At 40.5% G+C, this 14768-nt stretch overlaps 1 protein-coding gene across 1 annotated transcript; it reads left to right on the top strand.

Annotated features, from left to right (window-relative positions):
* The first annotated feature begins 7059 nt into the window (after positions 1 to 7059).
* On the top strand, positions 7060 to 10284 carry LOC148009992 (uncharacterized). Its single transcript, XM_087673348.1, has one exon. It carries the CDS (start codon positions 7464 to 7466, stop codon positions 8652 to 8654), a length of 1191 nt encoding a protein of 396 aa, XP_087529474.1. The 5' UTR covers positions 7060 to 7463; the 3' UTR covers positions 8655 to 10284.
* Positions 10285 to 14768: the final 4484 nt, after the last annotated feature.

Below are 14768 nucleotides of genomic sequence, written 5' to 3'. Positions count from 1 at the left end.
AAAATCATGTGTACTACCATCATCATGCAAAATAATCTTTTCTTTTCCATGCACTAAACATTTCATTGTCAACAAAGAATGTGGAGTTGGCATACCTGGTAAAGTATCCGAAGGAGTAGTGGTATCGTCCTCATCTTCCGTAAAGTCAGGCATTTCCTCATGTTCTTCATCTTCCATTGCTCCAAGATAGTTGATATGGACAGGTGGCTTCTTCGATTGGCAATTGGCTGCTAGATGTCCAGGTTGATGGCATTTTTTGTAACACACTATAGGTTTGGCTTTAGATACATTGTTTGCAATGGCAGGAAGTCTGGAAATATTAGGATTTGGCTGTGAAGATGGCTTAGGGTTTTGATTGGTATTTGATGGTAAAGTAGGTGGTTTTGTCCAAGACTTACAGAAAGATGATGAAGGAAATTGACTTTGATTGAATCTTCTAACATTTGAATTGAATTGCTTAGAACCATAGTTACCATTTGCTTGAAATTGTTGTGGACGCTTGTCTCTTCCTCGAATCTTATCTTCAGTGTCATGAGCTAAAGAAATTGCATCTTCAAGAGTTGTAGGCTTGAACATATTGACTTTAGCGTAGTAATGCCCAAGTAATCCATACATATAGTTGCGCTTGTGAGTCACTTCGGGTACGTCTTCAAGCATGTGTAATTGGAGTAAGGCATTCCAAAAGCGTTCGGTGTACTGAGAAATAGGCTCACGATCTCTTTGCTGAAGAAGGTCCCATTGCTTTATGGATTTTTCATAGAATTGTGGAGGAAGGAAATTTTGCATAAACTTCTTTTTGAAACTCTCCTAGGTAGTGGGACAATCTACGCTCTTACGAACCACGGTCCACCAAAGAGATGCTCTATCCACTAAGTGATTAGTGACACACTTGATTTTATATTTTTCAGCGTATGTTTCCTCATGAAAGTAATCATCAAACTGACTGATGAATGCAATAACAGTTTTTCCATCTCGAGTGCCATTGAAAGTATGGAATTTGAAATTTCTTTTACTTATCTTTGTTTCTTTGTGGATGGATTGAGCTTCGAGAGTCGCATCTATGGTTCATCGTATAAGATCTTCAGGTTGTGGTCCATCATTGTCAGTGGTTGATCTTTGTAAATTGGCCAATTGAACTTGCAATGCTTGCCAGGCTATTCGTTCTTCGTCCAACTGCATCATAATTAAATCCAACTTTTGTTCCATGGTAGGTTCAAGAAGATCGCCTTCGGCCATTAAGTCATCCATATTTTGTTCCGTCATCTTGCAAAACTTCAAAAGACCTCACACTCTCAAAATCCAATTAGCGAGATGAGCGTAGCTCAAGATTGGGTGTACAAGGCTTATATATTTTGGTTTGGCTTTCACGGTCTTCGTCTTTAGCAATTGCGGGATTTGAAATCTTTGAAAAATCTGTGTTTTGACTTTCTGCGTATGTTGAAACTGGTTCAGCAAGTCTGCATATGCAAACAGAGTCTTCCAGGGAACAACTTTGCAGTTCGGTGCTTTTGCACAGGAACAGTCCTTATGGGAGTTTTGGGCACAAGTCAGTTCTGACTTCTGGTTACTTGCTGGACTTGCAGAGTTGCAGACTTACGAAACTTGCAAAGCTTGGTAAACTAGGAAGACTTTAGTGATTAAGCTTTTATAAAGCTTTAATGACTAGTCTTTAGGAACTATTAAACTGACTGCTGCCGTCGATTCGAATTTTAGGAGGAGGGTAGCTGTTTTTCGCCGCCGAATTTTATGCTAGTATGCCGCGCTGCCGCCGTTTTGATAATTTGAAGCTTATTAAGCTTCCAATTAAGCTTTATAAGCTTTAAACTCAAGCTTAAACTTTTTAAGATATGGAGGCTTATCTGTTTGACTGTGGAAAAACGTTTTGGAGAAGAGGATGTAGGAGTGGTCCTTCGCCGTTACAGGCCGGTCCTTCGCGATTAGAGGCTATAAACAGAGGTTCTTGACCGCCACGAATCCACCCGTATCGACCGTTCGCGATGAGACTGACCGTAGAGCTCGATCGTTCCAGGAGCTCCGCCTTCGCACAAGATGGGTAGCGATTGGAAGCTCTCGATCTCAGCTTCGCTCTGATACCACTGGTGCACAGATCGGATGCTGTATACTCGTGTAGTGTACGCCGAAAGGTCCCCAAGAACAAAAGAACTCTACTTTTTGCACAAAACTCAAGGTAGAAAGCATGGACGACATGAAAAAGAGACCAATTGGGTGCAATCTCCCCCCATGCCTTGTGTGAGTGCTCCACAAAGCATGTATTTTATGTATTAATCATCTTCAAGCTCAAATAATAGCCCAAATTACAAAATAGCATGCTTTTGGCTTTTGAGTTTGCTTTAGTACAAAATAGAAATAAAGCTAATGGGCGGGCGCCCAAAGAGTCTGGCATACCCAATACAATGTCTAAATACAAATATCATAATCGTGTGTCCATGTGCATACAAAATAATAAATAAATATCCAACACCTCAATAAATAGGCGCGACAAAATACAGGCGCCATGCCTAAGGTATGCGCCCATCAAAATATAAGTGACAACTCGAATACACACTATCCTCCAATGCTTTCCTCCACCACTGCTGCTATCTCTACACATCAACTGAAGCATTCACAATTGTTAGTAAAATAATACAATTAAACTGACAAAAGTGAATACCTAGCAGTCTTCAGCTACATAAATAAATCAACTGGTTAGAAATCAATCCTAACCTTAATTTATCACGAGTGCGCACTCTAAACTCATAAAGGTTTATTAATTTAATATGTATTTTGCGGAATCACCCGCTATGGAATCACCCATGTACACACTAAATTAATGAAACGCCCAAAAAGGATAGCCGTCCCCATCAACTTCTCGCACAAAGAATCCACTTTGTGTATGAGCCCCAGTCAACAAAGTTTACGAAATCCATCGTAAAACCTCACGGAATCCACCGTGGCACGGAATCCACCGTGAATATGCCTCCTGGCATCACCAATGGATAGATAAGTTCTTTTTAAACCTAAACTTCAAAAGATGTGCCTCAGATGCTAACTTGTATGTTTACAGGGATGGTAAAAAGTCTGTAGTGATTGTCCTATATGTGGACAACCTTCTTATTACACGTGACTATGAAGATATGATCAACCAAACTCGAAAGGCTTTGAGTTTTGAGTTTGAAATGACAGACTTGGGCTTGCTGCACATTGTTTGGGGATTGAAGTCGAGCCAGGAAAGATCTTCATCTCTCAGAAGAAGTATGCATGGGAGATCTTGAAGGCATTTGGCATGACCGAGTGCAAGGAGATTGCTACACCTATGGAGGTGAATGCAAAGTTATCCCAAAGTTATCCGTCGAGGATACATCAGCACTAGCAGACATTGGGTATAGGAGGTTGGTCAGCAGTCTGATCCACTTGTGTAACAGCAGACCAGATATCAGTTTTGCTGTTGGTGTTTTGAGCAAGTTCTCAAACAAACCTCATGAGAGTCATTGGAAGGCTGGGATGCGGGTGCTCAGATACTTGAAGGACACTCTTGACTATGGTATCACATACAGTTTCGGAACTTCTCTTGTGGGGAACTATGACTCAGATTGGGCAGGAGACAGTGATTCCAGGAAGTCAGTTTCTGGTTATTGTTTCTCTTTGGGTTCAAGAATTTTCTCTTGGATTAGTAAGAAGTAGCCAACAGTGGCATTGTCTTCTACCGAAGCAGAGTACAAGGTAGCTTGTTTTGCTGCATGTGAAGCAGTATGGTTGAGAAGGATTCTATGGCATATGGGAGTGCAGGATGAAGAACCAACTATGCTGAGATGTGACAATCAGAGTTGCATCGCCATTGCCAAAAATCCAGTGTTTCATGCACGCACCAAACATATAGAGATCCAGTATCACTATGTGCGTGATATGATGGAGGATGGGATAGTGGAACTGGTCTACTATCCAACAGAGGAGAATGGAGTAGATATCTTCACCAAAGCACTTATATGAAGGATCTGCTTCAAGTTCATCTTCAGAGACTCGGCATTGGGCCGAGGAGATAGTTCACATATGGGTGGACATTGAGGGGGGTGTTAGATATGATCAATGCCCCACCCTCATTAGGTGCCACCAATGATCCATGGTGCTCAAAGTTGTAAGGCCCCCACTATGAGGAGAAGCCAAATGTGAGCTCGGACATTGGTTGAGTCCTAACTTGTATATCAGATGAGGTCTATGTGACCGGATGGAAAAAAGGTGACCGTTGTGGATGGTAAAGGGAATATTCCTTGGAATAGTCCTTGGCCGACTAGTGGAGTCTTATATGGTAGGTCGGTCAGGCCGACCTAACGGCCTTTGCAGGCTATAAAAGCTAAATCCCTTCACAACCATCGATCACTCATCTTTCACCAGTCAGAGTTGTTGTTCTAGCTAGCCTTAAGCTCTTCACCTATCTTCTGTCTAGATCGCCATCTAAGCTTCACACAGTGGAAGCGCACGGGTGGACAGAGCCATCTTTGTATCAGTTGTTTGGAGCTAAAGAATTTACTAATTCTCCTCTTATCTGTTGTGCACTCTCTATCTCTTTCTCAAATTCTGTTCGCTGCGCCGTGTAATATTTTACAGGGGCACATAAACTTAGTGTTGGCCATGAGAGCTACAATGAAGTTGGGGGCATTTGCAGGCCATGGTGAAAGGCTTGATATTGAGATTTTCACATTGAAACCTTTCCATTGGTCCTTGAAAAGTTGCTAATAAGCACTTGCTTCTCCTTTTGTATGAGCAAGCAAGACTAGATTAAGTCATCCCCACTAACCTTCCTTATCTTGGGTGTGACACGACTTTAGAAACAACCCACATTTGCAGTTTGCGTTATACTTGTAATAATGGTTGGCTTGATCTTTGAATGGTGTTGCTTTCTTACTTGACTTTATGTTGTTCACTCAAATTTCTAGTTAGTATTATGTAGCTGCCCAACTTAATGGATGTTATTGCCTTGTTTGATGTTGGAGAGCCGAGTTAAAGATTTGAAAATTGTAAATGAAAGTTCACCTTTTTGGATAACTTACCTATGATTTACAAACATAAAGATACTTACTCAACAAATATAAAAACAAATAATCTTTAGTTGGATTTTGATAATTTTTTGCATAAACTTGGCACATCTTATGCCATATGAGAATGATATGGGCCAACATGTGTGAAACAATGAATATATAGAGAATAGTTTAGCGTGAAAAACTTATTGATGTATGAGAAATGCATAAGATAAATTGGGGAGAGAGAGAGAGAGAGAGAGAGAGAGAGAGAGAGAGAGAGAGAGAGAGAGAGAGAGAGAGAGAGAGAGAGAGAGAGGATGGAGTGTGGCCACCTAGCCTCAACATGAAAGTTAAGTGGGCTCCATGCAAGCTCAATCTTAAACAATGAGTATTGAAATGATAGATTGTACTATAATATTATCATATTGAGGAGAAATTCAAACCCTACATGAGACTCAAAGCTCATGAGAGAGAGAGAGAGAGAGAGAGAGAGAGAGAGAGAGAGAGAGAGAGAGAGAGAGAGAGAGAGGTCTAACACTTAAGGTGGGGAAGATGTCTCCATTTAGGTGAGTAGGATGTGTCGTGGTAGGGAACAATGTTGAAACTTGACAATTACACTAGGCCCACCTATTAATGTATGGGCAAATAAATTAAGATGGTTCACATAGAAGGAGCAATCGAATTATATAATGAAAATCTTTAGTCTTACTAAATAATAAACAATAAATACCATATTGGTCATAGAAGAAACATATGGTCTAGTAGCATTTCAAGAGATGCTTGTGTGAGAAAAGTTTCTACTTCTTTTGGGTTGTGTAGGGATGTTGCCAAAAGTAAGGTAGTGAAAGTGATGGCGTACTAGGCAACGATTCACAAAGTCCCTTAAATAGAAGTTTAACAACGATGGTTTTTAAAATGCCACTTCCTTTTTTTTCGAAGCACTAAAAAAAGTAAGGTTGTGAAATGATGATGTAAGAGGTGAGGAGTTCCCTAAGGTTTAACATAAGATTCTAGATTATGGCTTTACAAATTGTCGGTCAAATTTTATTTTGGAGTAAATGAAAAGTGATTAAAATAAACATCATTGTAGTGTCGTTTTACCAACTAGAATATTTGAAAGATGGTTTGTATTTCATCATGTCATTACCAAAGGGTCGTAGTATACAAATGTTAGCTATAGAATCTAAGTATCATATTAAATTTGAAGAAAACTCATAATTCCCTTTACATTTTTGGGTTTTAAAAAATGAAGTTTGTTGTGAGCTTTGCTAAATAAATGAAATAGTGATTAACCATTACTAGGCTACTACATGGTATGGGAGGTTGAAGGTTCAAAACCCACAATTGGGCAGCTTTGCCACGCTACAGCTTCAAGTCAAAGGTGGATGTTACCCATCAATAAATGCTCCCGAAAGCCATAAAAATCCATTATTACAAATAGATATCAATATAAATACGTTGATTTTTCTATATGCATATTTGGGTGGAAGGTGGGTATTACCCATCAATAAATACTCTACAAAGGCATGAAGCTTGCAAAATTAGAAATAAGTATTAGTATAAATAAATTAGCTACAAAGGTAGCGGGTTTTTTGTAATGCGAGCCATTTTCAATTGTTTATTTGGGACGCCACCCAGAGGAGCAATGGATTGCGAGGTTGGGAGGAACTCGCCCAGCCACCTCAGCCAATTGGGCTATGGCTCATTGTGGTACAAAAGTAACATTGCATGAGGATAGAGGTAGAACTAACTCCCTTGATATTGTTGGGTAGAGGGAAATAACTAAGTACCCTTGATATTGTTGGGTAGAGGGAAAGAAATTTATTTAGGTGCATTAATAAACGAATGGATGAAGAAGGCGACCTTAGACTCGAGAGGCATTCTCACCTTCTTCCCAGAGGTAGCCTAACATTTCTGGCCACGTTAGCACGTTCGAGGGGAGCTTTAGTCTCGGTAGGCAGGGCTCGGTTTTGACTTCTGGGAGGGGGCGGGTCATTCCCAGAAAACGATGCGATTCGACAGTCCACAAAACTTTTATTATACGCATACACACACTCACGGGACTCAGTCAGCGGCTGGGTCTTTCTGAGCGAAGCTTCATCTCCCCCCTCCGCCCCCTTCTCTCTCTGTGTCTTGATTGGCGATACACTTACAATCAGAGGGCCTTGCCTTCCAGCTGCGCCTCCCTGATTGGTGCTTCGTCACTCTGCACCAGCATTACATCCAATTGGTTCCATCCCAAGCCGCATCGAGTCCATTACCCAATCCCTCAGTGCACTTATCAGCATTCCTGGCTATGGTTGGCAGCTCCTCGGATATTGAAACCAATCCCTCCCTGCAGTTTTGGATTGCTTGCGCACCATCACTGCAGGCTCCTTTGGATGATTGGGACCCTTTCAATCTTCATTGCTTGGTCTTTTCGGATCATATGGTTGCTTGATCTTTTGGATGATTTTGCTCCTTTCAAGCCTCATTGCCACATCGAAGGGAAGTACAGCAGCTGGCATGGATCACAGGCATGCCAAAGAGAGCACCCATGTGGTCGCAGTTTTCGCAGATGACACACATGAGTCAGAGAATGATCAAGGGGACCATGCGGTGGTGTTGAAGAAGAAGAGGTCAGATGCCTTAGCATTAGCAGCTATGATCAGCAACATCAATAGCAATGATCCCAATGCTGGATTTGCTGCCATGGGTTTCCTCGACATCCTCCGCGAATCGGCCACACTCCTCAGATCAAACTCCTCCCTTTTCATGTGGATCATGTTGCTTCTCATATGCCCCCTCTCTGCTCTGCTCTTATCAGGGTCCCTTCTCCATAACCAAATGGCTGTCACCCTCTCTTCTCATCTCTACAGCCTAGCCTCGAAGGGAAACCTTCTCCACTCTTCCCTATACCAATCCCTGCACTCCACCCTCACACAAGCCTTCCTCGTACACATCCTCTCATCCCCCATCTTCTTTACGTTATGGCTTATTGCCAAAGCCTTTATCCTATTTACTGTCTCTACTACATACTCCAGCAGAAAGCCCTCTCTCCCAATGTTCTCTTCTATAGCCTTTAAGCTATGGCGGCGCCTCTGCTATACACACATCTGCATTGATGTGCTCTTCTTGACATTCTTCTCCATATCCATCATCTTTCTGGTTCTTCTGATAAACTTTGTCACAGCATTAGAGCTGCCTAAAGATTTGATTTTCCTGTTAGAGATGGGCTTGGGTCTGGTTTATTCAGTGGTGTTTGCTTACTTGATTATAGTGGGGGATCTGGGCACTGTGGTGTGCATATTGGAAGATAATTATGGGATGGCAGCCCTGCAAAGGGCCCTTCAGCTAATCAGAGGAAGGACCCAGCTGGCATTAGTATTGTTCCTTGCCACCACTGTGTGTGCAGCTATGGTGGAGAGCTTGTATCAATACAGGGTGATTGGGGTCCCAGAGGGCTCCTATGTTATTGATACAGCATCAAGAATGTGGGAGGGGCCTCTTCTTGTCTTCATGTACTCTTTCCTCCTCCTCCTTGATGCTATCATGGGCTGTGTCTTCTACTATACTTGCAAGTCTGCAGATCATGATAACATCAAAGAGGCTTCATGTGACCATATCTCCATCGATGGCCTGGCGCTCACTGATCAGTAAGCATAAAGGGATGCTTCTCACCCTTCTAAGCTATTGTACATTGGGTCAATGCATGCTTACACAGTGGATCATAAATTTTGTAGGGATTTCATCTTCACTCATCTAGGCGTGTTATCTCTACACATCTAGATGTTTAAATATGAATATAATGGATGTGCGTTGATTCAATGGGACTCCTACCCACCATAGGAGGTACTTCCAAGTACAGCAAGAGGCAATCCTTCTTCCTTTGTAGCTTCTTCTTCCTATGCATTAGGCTTGCTAGATGAACATTTTTTACCATTGGCAAGCAGTTTGCCCTTGTAATTAAGCCCCACATCTGAGCTTTCTAAACCCATGAGGTGTTCATGCACCATAAAAATGCATGGTAGCCAATGTCCCCAACAGTTTTACCACTCCAAGTTTGCTTTCCAATGGTAGCTTATATGACATTGGCCATGCTCCCCATTGTAACTGCACTTACCAAGGTACCACTTGCAGATATTGCAATGTCAACCATAGAGTTAATATATTCCAAAAGGTTTTAGACTATTCATGCAATACATTACATGAATAATAAGCCTATTCTAAAGCATCGTTTTCCATGAGGGGTCAATTCATCATTTTTATGGTCAAGTAGGCATGTGGGGTCGTGGACCCTTAGCCCTTAGTCCCCCCATGGTCCATTTGATATAAGCTCACGTCATCTATCGTGAAGCCAAAGCAACTCTCTTGTAAGTCTGCAACATATTTTGTATCTAATTCAAAAATTGGACTTCTAATGTGCAATCAATCTCAAGTCTCAAAAGTTTCCACTCCTTTGACCTTCAAATAAGCTTTAAATGCTCCCACACTTGGGTGACTCAGCATTAGATGCTCATGTAATTGCCTTATTGGGTCACTTCAACATTCACTATTTGTTAGGAAATGCAAATTGATTACAATTAATCTTATTTCAAAAAAATTAGGTATACTATGAATCAAAATTTGATGCCAGGAGGCATATTCCACGGTGGATTCCGTGAGGTTTTACGGTGGATTCCGTAAACTTAGATGACCGGGGCTCATACACAAAGAGGATTCTTCGTGCGAGAAGTTGATGGGGACGCCTGTCCTTTTCGGGCGTTTCATTAATTTAGTGTGTACATGGGTGATTCCATAGCGGGTGATTTCGCAAAATGCATATTAAATTAATAAACGTTTATGAGTTTAGAGTGCGCACTCGTAATAAATTAAGGTTAGGATTTATTTCTAACTAGTTGATTTATTTATGTAGATGAAGACTGCTAGGTATTCACTTTTGTCGGTTTAATTGTATTATTTTACTAACGATTGTGAATGCTTCAGTTGATGTGTAGAGATAGCAGCAGTGGCGGAGGAAAGCATTGGAGTCTAGCGAGTATTCGACCTTTGGATTATATTTTGATAGGCGCCACGCCTATATTTTGTTATGTCTATCGAGACATTGATTATTGATTATTATTTTGTATGTGCCTATGCGCACGGATATGTTATTTCTATTTGGACATTGAGATTGGGCGTGACAGACTCTCTGGGCACCGTCCATTAGCTTTATTTCCTATTTTTGTAGAAAGCAAACTCAAAAGCTAAAAGCTTGTCATATTTTTGTAAATTGGGCTATTATTGAGCATGAAGATGGAAATATACATAAAATACATGCTTTGTGAAGCGCTCACACAAGGCATGGGGGGAGATTGAACCCAATTGGTCTCTTGCTTCTTGTCGTTCATGCTTTTACATTGTTTTTTGTGCAAAAAGGTAGAGTTCATTGTTCTTGGGGACCTTCTGGGATTCACTACGTGAGTATACTGCGACCGATCTGTGCACCAGTGGTATCAGAGCGGAGCTGAGATCAAGAGCTTCCAATCGCTACCAATCTCGAGCGAAGGCGGAGCTCCAGGAACGATCGGGCTCTACAGTCAATCTCGTCGTGAACCGTCGATACAGGCAGACTTCTGGTGATCAAGAACCCCTGTTTCTACTGTCAGATCGCGAAGGACCAGGCTGTGTAGGCGGAGGACCACGCATCCATCTCCTTCATCAAGTCGTGGACATACTGTGAGAAAACAAATTTCAAATCTTTATTCTCTCATAAGTTTAAGCTTAAATTAAGCTTAGAAGAAGCTTAAGAAGCTTAATTGCTTCACAACTTGACAATGAGGTATCTGAGGACGTCCGAGATTCTCGCGACGGCATAAAACAGCTACCCACGTCTTCATCATCTGCGCCGTTTTTTTCCACGATTCATCTTCTCCATTAAAGCTTAAGCTATAAAGCTTAAATCACTAAGCTTTCCTCAAGTTGAACAAAGCAAGCAAGTCACCAAACTCTGGGTCCTGCGCATCAGAAGTCAAGTCCTGCAAGTCGACTGGAATCAAGTCCTGCAAGTTCATCAAGTCGGCCTAAGTTCTGCAAGTCAGCAACTCTGCAAGTCGGCTAAGTCTGCAACTCTTCAAGTCAGACTAGTCAACTGGAGTCAGAACTGACTAGTGCTCAAAACTCCTAGAAGGCTTGTTCCTACGCAAAAACTCTGAACTGGAAAGTTGTTCGTGGCAAAGTATTTTACCTATCTACAGGATCGCTGAAGTATTTTCAGCAAACGAAGAAGGAAATATTGCAGATTTTCTGAAAATTGAGAAAGAAATACCCAAAAATACATAGCCTTGTAACCCCGAATTTGAGCTACGCTCATCCCGCTAACCTGATTTTGAGTGAGAAAGGTCTATTGAATTTTACAGGATGACGACTCCACATATGGATGATCCTATGGCTGAAGACGACCTACTTGAGCCTACCATGAAACAAAAGCTGGATCTAATCATGTTACAATTGGAAGAAGAGCGAAGGGCTAGGCAAGCATTGCAAGCGCAATTGACAAAGTTACAAAGAGCGTCTACCGACAAAGAAGAACCTCAAGCTGAAGATTTGATTCGACGTACCATCGATGCCACTCTTGAAGCACAAACCATTCGCAAGGAATCCAAGATAAGTAAACGAAGTTTAAAATTTCGCACTTTCAATGGCATACGAGAAGGAAAGACTGTTTTATCATTCATTAGCCAGTTTGATGACTATTTCCATGAGGAAACTTATCCTGAAAAAGATAAAATCAAGTGTGTTACTAATCATTTGGTAGACAGAGCATCACTTTGGTGGACTGTAGTATGCAAGAGCATAGACTGTCCTGCTACTTGGGAAGATTTCAAGAAGAAGTTCATGCAGAATTTCCTTCCACTGCAATTTCATGAGAAGGCTATCAAGCAATGGGATTTACTTCAACAACGGGATCGTGAGCCTATTCCACAGTATACAGAGCGTTTTTGGAATGCACTCCTATAGCTACGCATACTTGAAGACGTACCAGAGACGACACATAAGCGGAAGTATATGTCTGGACTTCTTGGACATTACTACGCTGAAGTGAACATGTTCAAGCCTGCTACCCTTGAAGACGCCATCTCACTAGCTCACGACACTGAAGATAAGTTACGCGGAAGAGATAGACGACCACAGCAATTCCAAGCCAATGGTAATTATGGATCTAAACAATTCAATTCCAATTTTAGAAGGTTTAATCCAGGGCTTTTCTCATCACCATCTTTCTGCAAGAATTGGGCTAAACCACCTGCATTACCATCCAATGTCAATCCAAATCCTAAGCCTATTCCACAAGCAAATCCAAATGTACCCAAACTTCCAGCCATTGCAAATAATGTAACCAAAGCCAAGCCAATAGTATGCTATAAGTGTCACCAGCCTGGGCATCTCGCAGTAAATTGTCATTCAAAGAAGCCATCAGCACATATCAACTATCTTGGAGCCATGGACGAAGACGAGCATGAGGATATGCCTGATTTCACTGAAGATGAGGATGATACTACTACTACTTCCGACACTTTACCAGGTATGCCTACTCCACATTCATTATTGACTATGAAATGTTTGGTGCATGGAAAGGAAAGAACTATCTTGCATGATGACGGTAGTACTCATGACTTTATTTCCGCAAAATTGGTAAAGGAATTGAAATTACAGACTGTACCTACGCATTATCGCATAAAAGCTGCATTTTTAGGCACTAGGTACAATGGTACACAAGAAGTACAAGATTTAGAGATTCAAATTGGTTCATACACTGAAAGAAGAAATTTCTTAGTTGTCCCATTACAGTCAAGCGACATTATTTTAGGAATGCCTTGGAGACACCAGCATAATCCAAATATAGATTATTCCACGCACACAATGAATATTAATTTTCAAGGAAAATCTATTACATTATATGGTATGCATGCATCTAATATTTTTCCACTGCTTTCGCATACTCAAGCAAAACGTGCATTACGCAAGAGTACTAAATCATATCTCATTTGGGTGAATGAATTGCACGCAAAGGAAAATCATATGTACCCTAGGCATAAGGAATTTCTTGCATATTTCAAGGACTGTTTTGCAGAAGACCTACCACCAGGTTCACCACCTTCACGACCAGAAGACCATAAGATTGATTTAATCCCTGGCACAGAACCACCTTGCAAAGCACCATATAGGCACAATCAAATAGAGCAAAAAGAAATCCAGAGTCAAGTTGAAGAATTACTAAATAGAGGCTTAATTCGACCTAGCAGTTCTCCATTTGGTGCACCTGTACTCTTAGTCAAGAAAAAGAATAATACTTATCGTATGTGTATTGACTACCGAGCATTAAATAAGATCACTGTAAAGAATAGGTATCCTATACCTAGAGTTGATGACCTTATGGACAAACTGCAAGGATCTTCTATATTTAGTAAAATTGACCTTAAGTCTGGATATCATCAGGTGAGGCTAGATAGATCTAACATATTTAAGACTGCATTCAGAACACAGTTTGGCCATTACGAATTCTTAGTCATGCCATTCGGATTGACTAATGCACCTGCCACTTTCAGTAGAATGATGAACCGTATCTTTCTGAAATATCAGTACTGTGTGATTGTTTTCTTTGATGATATTTTGGTGTTTAGTCAAAGTGAGAAAGAGAATTATGAGCATTTATCATTAGTTTTTCAATTACTGAAAGAAAATCAATTGTTTGCAAATCCTGAAAAGAGTGAATTCTTTAAGACAGAAATTGAGTATTTAGGTCATATTGTATCAAAAGAAGGAATTAAAGTTGATCCTAAAAAAATTGATGCAATATTGCATTGGCCTGTTCCTAAAAATGTGCATGAGTTACGCTCATTCCTTGGTCTTGCTAGTTTCTATAGGAAGTTTGTACGTAATTTTTCATTACTTGCTTTACCGTTAACCAAACTTCTTAAGAAAGGAATTGTTTATCAATGGACTGAAACTCAGCAGAAATCCTTTGACTTACTGAAACGTGCATTAACTAATGCCCCTGTTCTACAGTTGCCTGACTTTAATAGACCATTCTTTCTAGTTGTGACCGATGCTAGCGGATCAGGAATAGGAGCCGTACTAATGCAAGACAATAATCCAATAGCATATTCTAGTTCTAAGCTGAAACCCTCTGAGCTGAAATATTCCACTTATGACAAAGAACTATTAGCAGTTGTACAAGCATTAAAATAGTGGAAACACTACTTAATGGGTTCAGAATTCATGATAAAGACCGACCAGCAAAGCATTACACATTTACTTAGCCAACCCCAAATTTCTGATCGTCATATCAAATGGGCTTCCTTCATTCAAAGTTTTCATCCTATCATTCAATACCAACCTGGAAAAGAAAATGTAGTTGTTGATGCATTGAGTAGAAGACCTGCAATTCATAATATTTCTATCATATCTTTTGATTCTTTGATTGCTATGAAAGATACATATCACCAGGATATTACTTTTCATTCTGATTGGCAAAAATTAGTTCAAAATAATTTCATTCCTGTTGATTCATTGTCATATAATGATGGATTTATGTTTTTTGAAAAGAGACTGTGTGTTACTATTCCATTCCGATCTTTTGTTTTGAATGAAATTCATTGTCCCCCATATCAAGGTCATAGAGGTATCATTTCTACATTACACATGTTAAGTGAAAATTTTTATTGGCCGCATATGGATGCAGATGTATCTAATTTCGTTTTTGAATGTTTGATTTGTCAAAGAATAAAAAGA

This window comes from Lygodium microphyllum, chromosome 30, assembly GCF_053477565.2.
Source record: "Lygodium microphyllum isolate KBCC chromosome 30, Lygodium_microphyllum_v1.1.10, whole genome shotgun sequence".
Classification (NCBI taxonomy): domain Eukaryota; kingdom Viridiplantae; phylum Streptophyta; class Polypodiopsida; order Schizaeales; family Lygodiaceae; genus Lygodium; species Lygodium microphyllum.
Note: the sequence above shows the minus strand (reverse complement) of the source record. Positions and strands in the feature narration are given on the sequence as shown.

Bases quoted from the DNA above. Each gene is read 5' to 3' on its own strand.
- LOC148009992 (XM_087673348.1), top strand. From the start codon at position 7,464: ATGATTTTGCTCCTTTCAAGCCTCATTGCCACATCGAAGGGAAGTACA.